The sequence below is a fragment of the Corapipo altera genome, unplaced genomic scaffold (genome assembly GCF_003945725.1).
Source record: "Corapipo altera isolate COAL_440 unplaced genomic scaffold, ASM394572v1 61548, whole genome shotgun sequence".
Taxonomy (NCBI): domain Eukaryota; kingdom Metazoa; phylum Chordata; class Aves; order Passeriformes; family Pipridae; genus Corapipo; species Corapipo altera.
The window spans coordinates 48,032-61,030 of NW_020885116.1; the positions used below are offsets into that span (position 1 = coordinate 48,032).

At 47.3% G+C, this 12,999-nt stretch overlaps 1 protein-coding gene across 8 annotated transcripts in view; it reads right to left on the reverse strand.

Annotated features, from left to right (window-relative positions):
- GTF2IRD1 (GTF2I repeat domain containing 1) overlaps positions 1 to 12,999 on the reverse strand; it is a 70,515-nt gene that overhangs the window by 6,707 nt on the left and 50,809 nt on the right. For 4 of the 8 annotated variants that reach the window (XM_027669922.1, XM_027669920.1, XM_027669921.1 and 1 more), the window contains 5 exons: positions 12,413 to 12,496; positions 7,616 to 7,799; positions 6,869 to 6,897; positions 6,032 to 6,130; positions 1,600 to 1,647 (listed from right to left, as the gene is read on the reverse strand). In XM_027669922.1, coding sequence (XP_027525723.1) covers positions 1,600 to 1,647; positions 6,032 to 6,130; positions 6,869 to 6,897; positions 7,616 to 7,799; positions 12,413 to 12,496 — 444 coding nt within the window. The remainder of the gene's footprint in view (positions 1 to 1,599; positions 1,648 to 6,031; positions 6,131 to 6,868; positions 6,898 to 7,615; positions 7,800 to 12,412; positions 12,497 to 12,999) is intronic. The other 4 variants (XM_027669925.1, XM_027669923.1, XM_027669926.1 and 1 more) reach the window with 2 other exon arrangements.

Genomic DNA, 12,999 nt, shown 5'->3' on the forward strand with positions numbered 1-12,999 from the left:
AACTGAGCATGCATAACAGAGAAGCCAAAGAGGAGGCTCTGCCCAGTGGTGCTGCTTCCTGGGGACCTGCCCCTCCGTCCCAAGGCAAGAGAGAACTCCATGTCCCTTTGACTTTACCCATTTGGATTTGGGAATTAATCAACTCAAGGAAACCACTGCTGCTCCTGAAACGTGCAGAGTCTTTCCCATCAAACAGGTTTATCCATGCTGCTGGCTTCAGCTCTGTGTTATCTTTTTTTTTTTTTCCAAAAAGTAGCCAGTTGATTAACCTTTTTTCCCCAATCCTACTTGCCTGAAGCCAGGAACCCTGGCCTCCATAGGCACTTACATCCACATGGTCACATTTTTAAAGCACCATTTGCTTTTTTCCTTCTCAGAACTTGATGTTTCTTTGAAAAACACCAACTTACAGTTAGTAATTATTAAACTTGGCTTTAGGTGTCTGCTGTTGGACAATAGGATCCAAATCACTGCCTATTCTTCTAGTGACTCAAAAAACCCACACAAAACCAAATCCAAGGCATCCCAAGGATAAACAATGGTTCTGTGTTCATGATGGCAAGTGCAGAGCCTTGATCTTGGCAGTGAAGCTGCAGCAAGGCCAAGCAGGGTACCCAGTGGAGCCTTTCTCCTTCCCATGCCACCAACAGCATCCTTTGAGTGCTGCTCCAGGCAATGCCCCTCCTCCACTGGGCCACTGCGCACGGGGTAAAAACCTTCTGTTACCAAAACATGTGTCATGAAGCCTGTTTCATGAGGAAAACTGCCACTGCCCAACACATCCCACTGAGAATGTGGCTTAGATCCCTTCTGCAGCCAATCCCAGACACATTAAAGAAACACCCAGCCATGGCAGGATGCTTGCAACAGCCAGGATCTGGCCCTTGCTCCTAAGAGAATTCTTTCCACCTCAAGCTTCCATGGCTGCAATTCAGTTATACCCCTGTGCAAATCCAGAATAAACCTGCTGTCTTTACTGAGGCTATTCCGCAGTAACTCAGGTTTAAATGCAGTTAAAATAACCTCAACACATGTATGTTTTTAAAACAGAGCTATAAACTTGACACCTAGACACACAGCCAGAATTCCAGCTGGCTGCTTGCACTACCACTTGATCTGCCTTGCCCTGCCACAGGTACAGGCAGGAGAGCTCTTCCTTACTCCTGTATTTTAGTCTACATCTTAAATCCCCCAAGCCTTCATGGCTACACACAAACCTTGGCCCAGAATATGAATTAAAGCAAAGCAAAAACTCCCCAACCCAAATCCATGTAAGCTCTCTGTTGAATGGTAAGTGGATTTTTAACAAACTAATTGCTGGGACACATGGGTGAGCTGAGGAGAACGTGGCAGGGTGGTTTGACTGGAGCAGAACTGGCTCTGATGCCCAGGGACTACAGCAACAGCGCTTAGAAATGCAGAGAGAATAATAACAACAATAAAACACTGTATCATTCAGTTTGGAGTATCACAGGGAAACAGAGCAGAGAGGAAAAAATACCTGAAATTTGGGGGGTTTAGACATTTTCATTCCCATATTAAAATGCAAGTGCATTTCTTGTCTGCTACCATCTACGATGCATCAACTGAGCTACGTACCATTCAAGGCAGCGTACGCTTTTTCCAAGGATGTTATCCGTCTAGGGGCTACAGTGCAAGTTACCGGAAGACAAAAAAAAGAAAAGAAAGAGAAAGAAAAAGAGAGCCATGAGTGCTGCAGCTTGATTTTTTGGTCACAAACTAAAGCAAAACCCAGGACGACCCTGTCCCTAGCAGCTTAAAATTCCTCTGGTCCCAAGGCCCCTTGGCACAGAGACACTTTCGGTAGCTCAATAACTGCTGGGTGAGCTATTTAGTGGTGAGCTGGGCTCCCCGCCTTGCACCAGAACCTGCTTGCTTTGGAATGTGTTTGAGCCTGCGAGCATCCCTTGAGATATGCTGCACTCCTGGGCAGCTCAAGGTCCACACATGCCCAGGGATGCATGGTTGAATGGCAGCATTTATGGCATGTACCAGAGCAGCAGCAGCTGTGCTGCACAGCTGTTCCAGCACCAGAGGAGAAAAAAATCTGAGGTTAAAGCAGATGAAAAGCAAACAGGGAACTTGTGTCAGTTCTGCAGCAATGGGGGAAAACAGGAGAAAAAGGAGTCCCTAAGGAGAGGCTGGTGCTTGCCACTGACTCCAAAGTGACGAGCCATATCAAAAAGAAATTAATTTCCTGGCAAAAAGCTGCAGGGACGGGGCTAGGGCCAGGATTTGCATGATGGGCAAAAGGAGGAACGAAGTGGCTCATCCCATTGAAGTCACAGCCACAGGGACAGCCTGTGGGGAAGCTGAGGCTGCAGCATCAGGGCAAGGAAGGGGCTCAGTGGGGAGGCTCTTACTGCCAAACTGCAGTGCACTGGCACTGGCAAACTGGAGGGGATTGGGGAGAGAGCAGGAGCATGTGTCCAAATTTTCTTAACAGAGGCATAAGCAATCTGAAATAACTCAAAATACATGTTCCACATTTCAAGGAGGCTCAGGAAAGCAGCCACTGCAGCACAGTGCTCTTCTGCTGCCCTGTGTGGGGGACGAGAGCCCTTCAGTTCAGTGGTACCAAAGAAAGAGAAAAACATGGGGTTCTGCCCAGGGCAATTGCACGCACTGAGCTTTGGGCACAGACCTCAGACCCTCATAAGTTGGGACACTGAGCTGGGCCCTGCACCCCTGGGCTGCAGCAGGACGAATCCTGTCATAAGTGGTTGCAGCACTGCCGCTCGCTGTCACACAGCAGGATCACTGAAAATAAGTGATGCTCTCTGCAGCCTGGTCTCCCAAATCGCTGGTGACAGTCTGCTTGAGTGGGCACCCTGAGGGCAGCACCCACAGCACTAAATGCTTATCACAGGGAAAGAGATGCAGATGGATTATGCTGACGCTGGGAAAGCCAAGTAGAGTCCAAGCCAAGAGGGAACAAGGTCCTGGCATGAATTCTGTCAAGGAGGAATGCAGACAGGAGTGCAAGCAGACTGCAAGCAGTGAGGTACAGAAACATATGGCAGCATCTTTCCAGTATGGATCAGAACCAGTTTAGGAAGGGCAGTACTGCATTTCATTTGGTTGGCAGCAACTCAAAGGTTTTTGCAGCATTTGAGGGGAAGATTTCAAGACGCTGTTATGAAATCATGCTGCTTAAGAAAGATAATTAAAATTTCTTGCCCTGCTAACCCACACATGCTGAGCCTTAACCATGGGAACCATTTCACCAGGCTCAGGGCCACAATGCTGTGAGGTATGGACCACATCCCAAAGTGCTGGACCACAACCAGGATGGAGCAGTACTCATCTCACCCTGTGATAAGCACCCTGAAAAATGGAGTAAGGGGTCTCTGAAAGACCCAGCAGGATATAAGGGTGGTGGGGAGCAGGAGGGAGATAAGAGTAAAGTGAACATGAGTGTTGGGATGAGCTGGGTGATGGTGCTGCCTTCTTGAAAGCGAGAGGATGCCAAACACACAGGCAAATGGGAAAAGGAGACCAAAATTAGGGAAAGAAAAAGGTGATTGGAATCACAGACAGGCTTTGAAGCTCCACACCTACTCACACTATCTGCTTGAATTTTCACCTTCAGACTAGAAACAGTGAAAAATAATTCACCCCGGGCCTGGCTGCTCCCACGAGGGGTAAACAGGGCAGAGGGGTAAAGGGAGAGGCACACGGACCTCAGACAGCAACCTGGTGATGGAGCAAGATGAGCTCAGCCCTATCACTCCTTTCCTGTTTTCTTTTTTTTCTTGCTAGGAGTTTCTAATGCAAGGCACATCTCATCAAAGTCTTGAGGAGGATTGTGCTCTTGTGATTAAAAAAAAATATCTAAAAAGGATGCCTGAATGTGTGGTTTTTTTTAATTAAAGAACACTGCCTGCCCTACTTTATTAATTGGAGTATGGGAAATAATCTATCAGGGTGGTAGGGAGCTTGGGGAATAGGACAGATGTAGCTGGTGTACATTTTCAATCAAAGCACATAAAAATTAACATACAGAGATATTTTTTTTATGTGTGTGCTAGATTACTTATACTTGATATTTTTTTTCAAAGGCTCATATTAAGCCAGTTTTGTATCTCTGTGCCTCAGGAAAGAAAAAGAGAAAGGATAAGCACAGTGTTTATAGCACTGGAGCTTTACCCTTTCTCACTCACTCCTGTTAAATGGTGAAAGATCATTCTGCTTTCAAAAAGGGGTTTTGAAGGTCTTTTTGCAGAGCAGAGACCAGACTTTTTTAGTAGTCCAGAGAAAAGACACTGGAAATCAAAACAAAAACCTCTGGATGCCAGGAGGATTGTGCTTCTGGGTTAAAGCCCTGGGGGGAGTCACAGAGGTGAAGTGCTGGTACCAGTGGTCTCAGGGCTATTGTCCAATCTTTGAGAGGCTGCAAACCTGCACTGTGGATGGTTTTTTTTCCAAACACCAGCCTCATTCACTCCAAAATCCACCTCCTTCTGCAAACAGCATCCCTGAAGGCACAGCGCCCCCAGCTGCTTCTGCACCAGCAGCTCCCCCATCCCCATTTCCCAGAAGAGGGGAGATACCACCTCAACAGATAAACTACAGATTATCTTGAGAAGAAAGCACTGAGGTGCTCAGATCATATTGAAATCCTTTTCTCTGTTTCTGTTGCACTGAAAAAACGGGTGTCCACAAAAGAGAGAGAGCCATGGTCCTGCACTTATTGGGAATGCTCTTTGCAATGCAGGAGGTGCACAACTTTAAAGCAAATTAAACCCCATAATTTAACCTAAAGGCAACTAAAATCACTCCAACGTGATTTTTTAAAAAATTATGTTAAATGTCCCCTTTTCCTTAAAATGTGTACTTTTCATGTGATTTTTGGCCAAAGTGATCCATAAAACCCATTAATTTCTCTTACCTTTATAAAGTCACCTCCTGGGCTTTCCAGTTTTAGAGACCTCTGCAATACCATCCTGCTTGGGAGTAACTATTGCTTTCATTTTAACCCTCCTCTATGAAATAAAAGTGATTTTTATTGATTTTGTTTTAAGGCCAAGCACACTGCTGCTCATTTTACATGGCAGGGCTTCACTACACAAGACTGAGGTAAAAGGATGCTCTTAAATTTAAATTTTTAGTGAACTATGTCTAGTTGGAAATCATTCATTTTGTTAAGGCAGATGAAAAGCAATCAAAGCCAAGGCAGTGAGTGTACTACTGTGTTGCCACTATCAGCTTTCATGTAATGGCATGGAAAAGCAAATGACAGGTTAATTGCTGCCAGTGGGGATTTTTCAGGGGGGCAAAATACAAATAGCTCTTTTCTCGAGGAGATATTCCAATAGTAATCTGACTACTAGAAGACCATTATAAGTCCTGGAATTGTCTCTGAAGATTTGGCAAGTATGGGAAATAACCTATAACAAATTGAGATGTCAAGTAAGGAAAACCCCTCATCTGTGACTCCTCTTATTTAAAACCTCAGTGGGAGGAGAGAGACTGAAGCACCGAGCCTGGCAGGGATGCTGCAACCTGCCGAGTCTACTCAGGGTACCACAATACACATAATAAAATATATCTTTAGGTTTGCAGAAAGGCCAGTCCATGGGGGGAGCATTCAGCTGGAGAAGGAGAGAAAAAGATGTTGTGCGTCAAAAAGAAAATCAATTTCCTCTCCATCTCTATTTATCAGGCTGCATCTCCCAGTCAGGTAGCATGTTGAAGTATTTGCCTTCTGATGTTCTCCTTTGTTAATGGTGTGATTTGTGTCAGATCAGGGTCTCTTAACACAATTACACTGATTATGGCTGGGGAATGGGGAGACAAGATGTGGCTGGAGGAGCAGATACATAACCATGTAATTCTGTGGAAAACAAGAGTTCTGCAAAACTCATGTTTCACTGAGAGCTCATTTAAGGTCTAGCTACAAGTCTAAGGCCAAGGTCTGCAGAGGTCTTGAGGCATCACTGGCTGGAGCCTACACAGGGACACAGAAGGTGAACACAAAGACCATGCCTGAATTTTTCTGACAGCTCACCTTTTGTTAGAGCTCTTTCTGCTGTTCCAAATAAGGGTATATAAATGTTTTCCTCTCTGCCATATTTGTCTTTCCTAAATTGTGCCATCACCATGGAGGCTGGCCAAGGAAATGGAAAGCCATGAATAAAGATGACAAGGTTCTTTGCACCCAGCTGTGCTCTTCCAATAGTTGTAATTACAGACATTTAAAATCGAGACAGGTTTTTACCCACATTTCTGATGGCAGCTCTTTTATTGAGGCAGCCTAGAAATGAGAGACAAAGCTACTGTGGGAATACACAGTGAAGGACACAGTTCTGGGATGGTGATTTGAGCAGTTGTTATGGAGTACATCCCAGACACCCTGTCCTCTCCTCTGCCACGACTTCCCCAGTGCATCCGCACACGAAATTCCCACAAGCTGGAGTGGGCTTTCAGTGCCACGCTGCTGCAGCCCAACATGGACCTTTGTGGTTAACCACCCCTTCCCATGACCCTCCCTAGCCACCAAACTTGCCAGCTCATTGCAGTGCAGATTTATTTTAAGAAAACACTTAAGCAAGTGGGTGCTTTCTTAAATAGAAAACAGATCCCTGCCCTAGATTAGCCCTTGAAAAATGCCATCATTTCAAGGAAATAGCAGCAGTACCGATGGGTGATGCTAAAGCCAGCTGTCTCAGGCAACAAATGCACCAAACAACAACAAAACCAAAGTGGGAAGCCCAGGAAAGTGAAGTTGGGACAACCTTTCTCCAGCTAATAAAATTATTGCTTGCCATCCACAGTTTACAATTCCCTGACCACCACTAAACACCTGGCAAATACATTGCTTGGACAAAAAGGCATCATCTCTTACCGGGTTTGGGGATAAGTCCTTGAAAAGGCCTGTGAAAAATAAGAAAAAAAGGAGATTTAAAATGAAATGGTACTGGGAAGCCAGCATGCCTGGACAGAACACCCTCCTATGGCCCAGGGAAGGCTGGGAATCAGCCTGTCCTTCACATGCTGTGGCACGACTCATGGGGGACAGCAGGAGCTCTGCGGGGATGAGATCTCTGCTTGGGGCAGCATGTACCCTGTTGGTAAGAAGACAGGCAGCACGGTCCAGCAAGAGGGTGATGGAGTCACTCTTAAAAGTCCATTTTTTCCCCCGTGTCACCTTAGTGTGATACACAGCTAAAGTGCTTTTCCCCTCCCACTTGTGTCCGTCCCCTCCGGATGCGAAACTAAGAGGACCCTGCTATATGAACAGGCAGTGCTAAAGGACTTCCCTTCACCAGCAATTATCTGCCTCATGCCTCCTAAAAAAGAGGCTGAGAGTTCTCTGCTTGCACATCAATCGCACCGAGAACCTTTTTCTCCTGATAGTGCCTGCCCCACTATCTCCCTGGGCAGCAAGTGGGAGGAAAGAGCGGGAGTGTCCATTTCATGGTCCCCTCCTTTCTGTTGACCCTAGCTGTCAATTTAATTGCTGCCTTGGGGGGCTGGAGGCACTTACAGCATTTACAGACCTGCCCCAGCGGGGCTACAAAGCAGAGGGTGCATTTAGGTGGGCTCCCTCCTTTTCCCCTTCATGGGGCAGCTGACACTTCTTGCCATGTACCTTGTCACAGTGAACTTGATTTTATCAGCAACAGCTAGTATCCTCTCCAGGTTTTGTGAGCCGAAGGTGCAGGGCTTCCGGAAGGGGATCCCAGGGGGCAGACCCTCTATAATCACTGACCCTGGATTGCTCTTGATCCGCTTGTATGGCACTTGCACAGGGTATTTGATCCCCAAGGCCTCACCTGGGAGAGAAGAGAGTGGTAAGTAAGCAGTGAGTGTGTGGGATGCCAGGGATACCATTTCTGCCGAGGTTCTGGCTCCATCCCTACCCCACCAAGGCACAGAACAGCGTGGGCAGGCTGCTTGAGGCACCAGGTCAGCATTAGATCAAGGACCAACATTTTCAGGCTGCCTCCATGATGGCAGTAGAGAGATCCCAAGACAGGCACATGTGCAGCAGAGCTAGTGGGGCCGAAGAGAGGTATCGTCCTGCACAGTGATGACCATGCACTGCAGTGGGAGGGATGGAAAGCTGCTGCTCTTTGCTTTGGGACATTATTTGGAGATAACTCCATAGGCATGTTTCCTCTCTAAGGTAGCTTGAAACATGCACAAGTCTTACCCCTGCCTAGAAAATGGGGTGTCCTGGTTCCTGCCAGGAGAGGGTTAATTTTTGCAGTAGCCAAGAGGGGCCTTAGCTAAGACCTGGAGATCTTAGGTCACAATGTTGCTTGGGTCTGTTCACCTGGTTGTGGTACCTAACCCTGCGCAAACTCCCGTATATGAACATCATGCTCCTCACAGTGCTCTTTTTCAGAGCAGGTAGAAGGATCAGCATTGCTGCTTTTTTGCTGTACTATGTGACATCAGCTTATGACATGATAACATAAAAGGCAGTGAGGGTCATTTGGGATGTGTCTTCAGTGTTGCTCTCTTGCCCTGGCCTTCGATGGGCTCTGCCTCCAGCCAGGTGGAGGAAAGGCACAGTCAGAGCTATTGGACTGTGTGGATCCGATGGCCTGGCACACCAGACCCACAAGAGCACAAGGCTTTAGTTGACACCGGTGTACAATGTACCCTGATGCCATCAAGACATGTAGGGACAGAATCCATCTCTATTTCTGGGCTGACAGGGGGATCCCAAGAGCTAATTGTGCTGGAAGCTGAAGCGAGCCTGACTGGGAAATAATGGCAAAAACACCTCCTTGTGACTGGCTCAGAGGCCCGGTCTATCCTCGGCATAGATTACCTCAGCAGAGGGTATCTCAAGGACCCAAAATGACATTGTTGGGTCTTTGGGACAGCTGCTGTGGAGACAGGAAATTAAACAGCTGAATACCATGCTTGGTCTCTCAGAGGACTCCTCTGTTGTGAGATTGCTGAGGGTTGAAGAACATCAGGTACTGATCTCTACCACAACAGTGCACCTTTGACAATATTGTGACCCCCATCCCTAAGATGATTCGTGAACTTGAGAGCCAGGTCAGCAAGACCTTTTTGGTGGGTTGACCTTGGCTGGGCACCAGGTGCCCACCAAAAGCCACTCTATCACTTCATCCCAGCTGGACAGAGGAGAGAAAATAAGATGGAAAATTACTCATACGTTGAGATAAGGCAGTTCACTAAAGCAAAAGTGAAAGTTTGTGCACACACAAGCAAAGAGGAAAAAAAAAGGTTTATTCTCTGCTTCCCATCAGCAAGCAATGTTCAGCCACTTCCTGGGCAGTGGGGCTTCTGCACGTGTGGCAGTTGCTCAGGAAGACAAACATTGTAAATAATGAATGCCCCCCTTCCTCCTTAGCTCCTGTCATTAGCTTTTATGTCTGAGCTGACATCCTATGGTATGGGATACCCCTTTGGTTAATTTGGGCCAGCTGGCCCCTCCCAGGATCTTGCCTATCCCCAGCCTATTGATGGGGGCAACGTTGAGAGACAGCGCTGATGCTGTGGGAGCACTGTAGCCAAAATGCTGGTGTGTTATGAACACCTTTCTAGCTACCACTGCAAAGCACAGCACTGGGACAGCTGCTATGGGAAGATGAACTCCATCTCAGCCAGACCCAATACACCCTTTAATAGCCCTATATGGCCAGTGCATAAGTCCAGTGGAGAGTGGAGACTGACAGTGGACTATTGTGGCCTGAAAGAAGTCACAGCACCACTGATGACGCTGTGCCAGACATGCTGGAACTTCAATACAAGCTGGAGTCCAAGGCAGCCAAGTGGTGCCACTGTTGACATTGCTAATGAGTTCTTCTCCATTCCTTTGGCAGCAGAGTGCAGGCCACAGTTTGCTTTTACTTGGAGGGCTGTTCAGTACACCTGGAACAGACTGCTCCAGGGCTGGAAACACAGCCTCACCATTTGCCATGGACTGATCCAGACTGCACTGGAAAAGGGTGAGGTTCCAGAACACCTGCAGTACATTGATGACATTATTGTGGGGGGGAACACAGCAGAGGCAGATTTTGAGAAAGGAAGAAGATAATCCATATCCTCCTGAAGGCTGGTTTTGCCTTAAAACAAAGTAAGGTCAAGGGACCTGCCCTGGAAATTCAGGTTTTAGGAGTAAAGTGGCAACATGGACACTGTCAGGTCCCAATGGATGCAGCTAACAAAACAGCAGCTGTGTCCCCACCAACCAACAAGAAGGAAACACAGACTTTCCTGGATGCTGTGGGTTTCTGGAAGATGCATATTCCAGATTACATTCAGATTGTCAGCCCTTTCTATCATTTGACACAGAAGAAGAACAATTTTAAGTGGAGTGCTGAACAACAACACGCTTTTGAACAAATTAAACAGGAGGTTGCCCATGCAGTAGTCCATGGGCCAGTCAGGACAGGACAGGATGTAAAAATCGTACTCTACACTACAGCTGGGGAGAATGGTCCTTCCTGGAGCCTCTGGCAAAAAGTACCTAGGCGGACTCGAGGACAAGCCCCAGGGTTCTGGAGTCAGGGATACAAAGGGTCCAGGACCTGTTACACCCCAACTGAAAAAGAGATCCTGGCAGCTTCTGAGGGGTTGGAACCACTTCAGAAGTGACTGGCACCAAAGCACAGCTCCTTCTGGCACCCTGACTGCCCGTACTGGGCTAGATGTTCAAAGGGAAAGCCCCTTCCACATGATCCACGTAGAGTAAGTGGATTGCTCTGATCACTCAGCAAGCTCAGCTAAGAAACCCCAATTGCCCAGAAATCTTGGAGATCATCACAAACTGGCCCAAAAGTGAAAATTTCAGATTATTACCAGAGGAGGATCAGGTGACATGTGCTGTGAAGGCCCCACCATATAATCAGCTTCCAGGAAATGAAAGGTGACACACACTGTTCACCGTTGGTTCCTGCCGTATTGTAGGGACACACTGAAAATGGAAAGCTGCCGTATGGAGTCCTATGGTGGTGAGTCGCAGAAGCTCCTGATGGACAAGGTGGATCAAGTCAGGTTGCAGAGCTGAAGGCTGTCCAGCTGGCTTTAGATATCACTGAACAAGAGAAATGGCCAGTGCTCTATCTCTGCACTGACTTGTGGATGGTGGCAAATGCTCTGTGGGGGTGGCTGGACCAATGGAAAAAGGCCAATTGGCAGCACAGACGGAAACCCATCTGGGCTGCTGAACTGTGGCAAGGCATCACTGCCCAGGTAGAGAAGGTAGCTGTACAAGTATGTCAAGCAAAGGCAAACCCACCCATGGGATCATTTTTGCTCAAGGACCTGGGTGCACTTGGTGGGTGATGCAGAGCGACAAGGAAACACAATGTGTTTGGGGATTTGACTTTTGGGCGAGAACAGTCTCTAATGTTGAATCGTATAATACTAGTTGCTGAATGACACTGCCACTGTCTGCTACAACTACCATGGACAGTGAGGATGGGCTGCTGCAGATATACCAGCTGTGAGCTCCTGATGCAGCTTGCAACCAGCTGACAGCACACCAGCCCTCCTGCTCTGGAAGACATCTAGGATGGATAGAATCCACAGTCATGGACTAAATGAACTCAACAGACATTTTGGAGTGATGCCCATTGACTATGGAAAGGATACCTATACTTGTATATATACATATATATATATGTATATAGTTGGAAAGTGTAGGATTTCAGCATGACATAGACGGTATAGAATAAGGGGAGGATAATGTCCTGGTTCCATCCAGGACAGGATTAATTTCTGCAGTAGCCAGAGGGGGCAAGGCCAGGACCCCGAGGTTATTCTGTACCACCTCACATTATTTTCTGGGGGATAGGGAAGGGGTCCCTTCTGGTGGAGTAAGCGTGGCAGAGGGAGCAGTCAGATAGCACCAATTCCCTCTGTTCCTGATATTGTAACTGTTACCGTTCATTTTCTTATTCCACTGCTGTTTCTAGTAAATATCAACCCATGATCTTTACCCTTTGTGCCTCTAATTCTCCTCTCCATCCACATGCAGGGGGAGGAGGACTGGAAGGGAGGAAGGAGCGAGCAAGCAGCACATGGTTTTCAGTGCTTCAGTGGGAACACTAAATTGGGGAAGACTATTTCTAAACCACGACATGGGGATAACAGCATTTCCCTGCCCTGGGGACAGGAGGGGCAGCATCTACTTGTCCCCTACTGCTTCTGCGGGTGCTCAGTACAGCCTGTTCTTATTCTCTTCCCAACCTCCCACCACCCCTGTTGCTCCCAGCAGCAAAGAGCACCAATTCCCAGAACTGCCATTCCTTTCTGGCCCTCCAAGGTGTCGGTGGCTCAAGGGGGAGTTGAAAGAAAGTACCTGGCAAGGAGGAATCAGGAGGAGAGGGGAGAGACAGGGAGCAAAGAATTAGGAGGGAATATGGGGGGAATAAAACCAACTCCCTGCCTGGTTTCTCACCGTATTTCTTATTGAACAGGTCCTGGACTTGTTCCCGCAGCGTGTTAGCAATGTCTATTCTGGAAAGCCTGGCATCATAATTTTCTGTAAAATAAAGAATCAATTATGGACTTCTACTGGTAAATTAAAAGGCACTCTGTGACTTTTAAGTAATGCCATTTTCTAATTATAGGAAAGTCCTTATCTTGCAATTAGCTAATCTCTGGAGTGGGCTATTCAAAGTCCTTAAAAATAATCTAAACAGAAATATGGGGCTTTTTCCTCTGCCTGTTTGCTAAGAATAAAAGCCACATGAAATTGAAGATTCAGTTGCGATAATTACCTGTGTTAAAATAAAACACACTCCAAAGCCTCTTGGAAAAGCCAAAGGCTTTGAAAAGGCTCCCTCCCTGTGCAAACCCTTGCAGGCCTCCAAGGCCCAAGAAGGGATGCTTGAGCAAGGGCAGCATTTGCCTGCCCAGCCCACAGGCTTCTCACCATCACTTCCCCCAAGGGAGCCACCACATTGTTGCCGGTGCATGCTGAACTCGAGTGGCATTTATACAGGTATCACCCAGGCGGAAAAAGCCCCAGAAAAGGCAAACCCC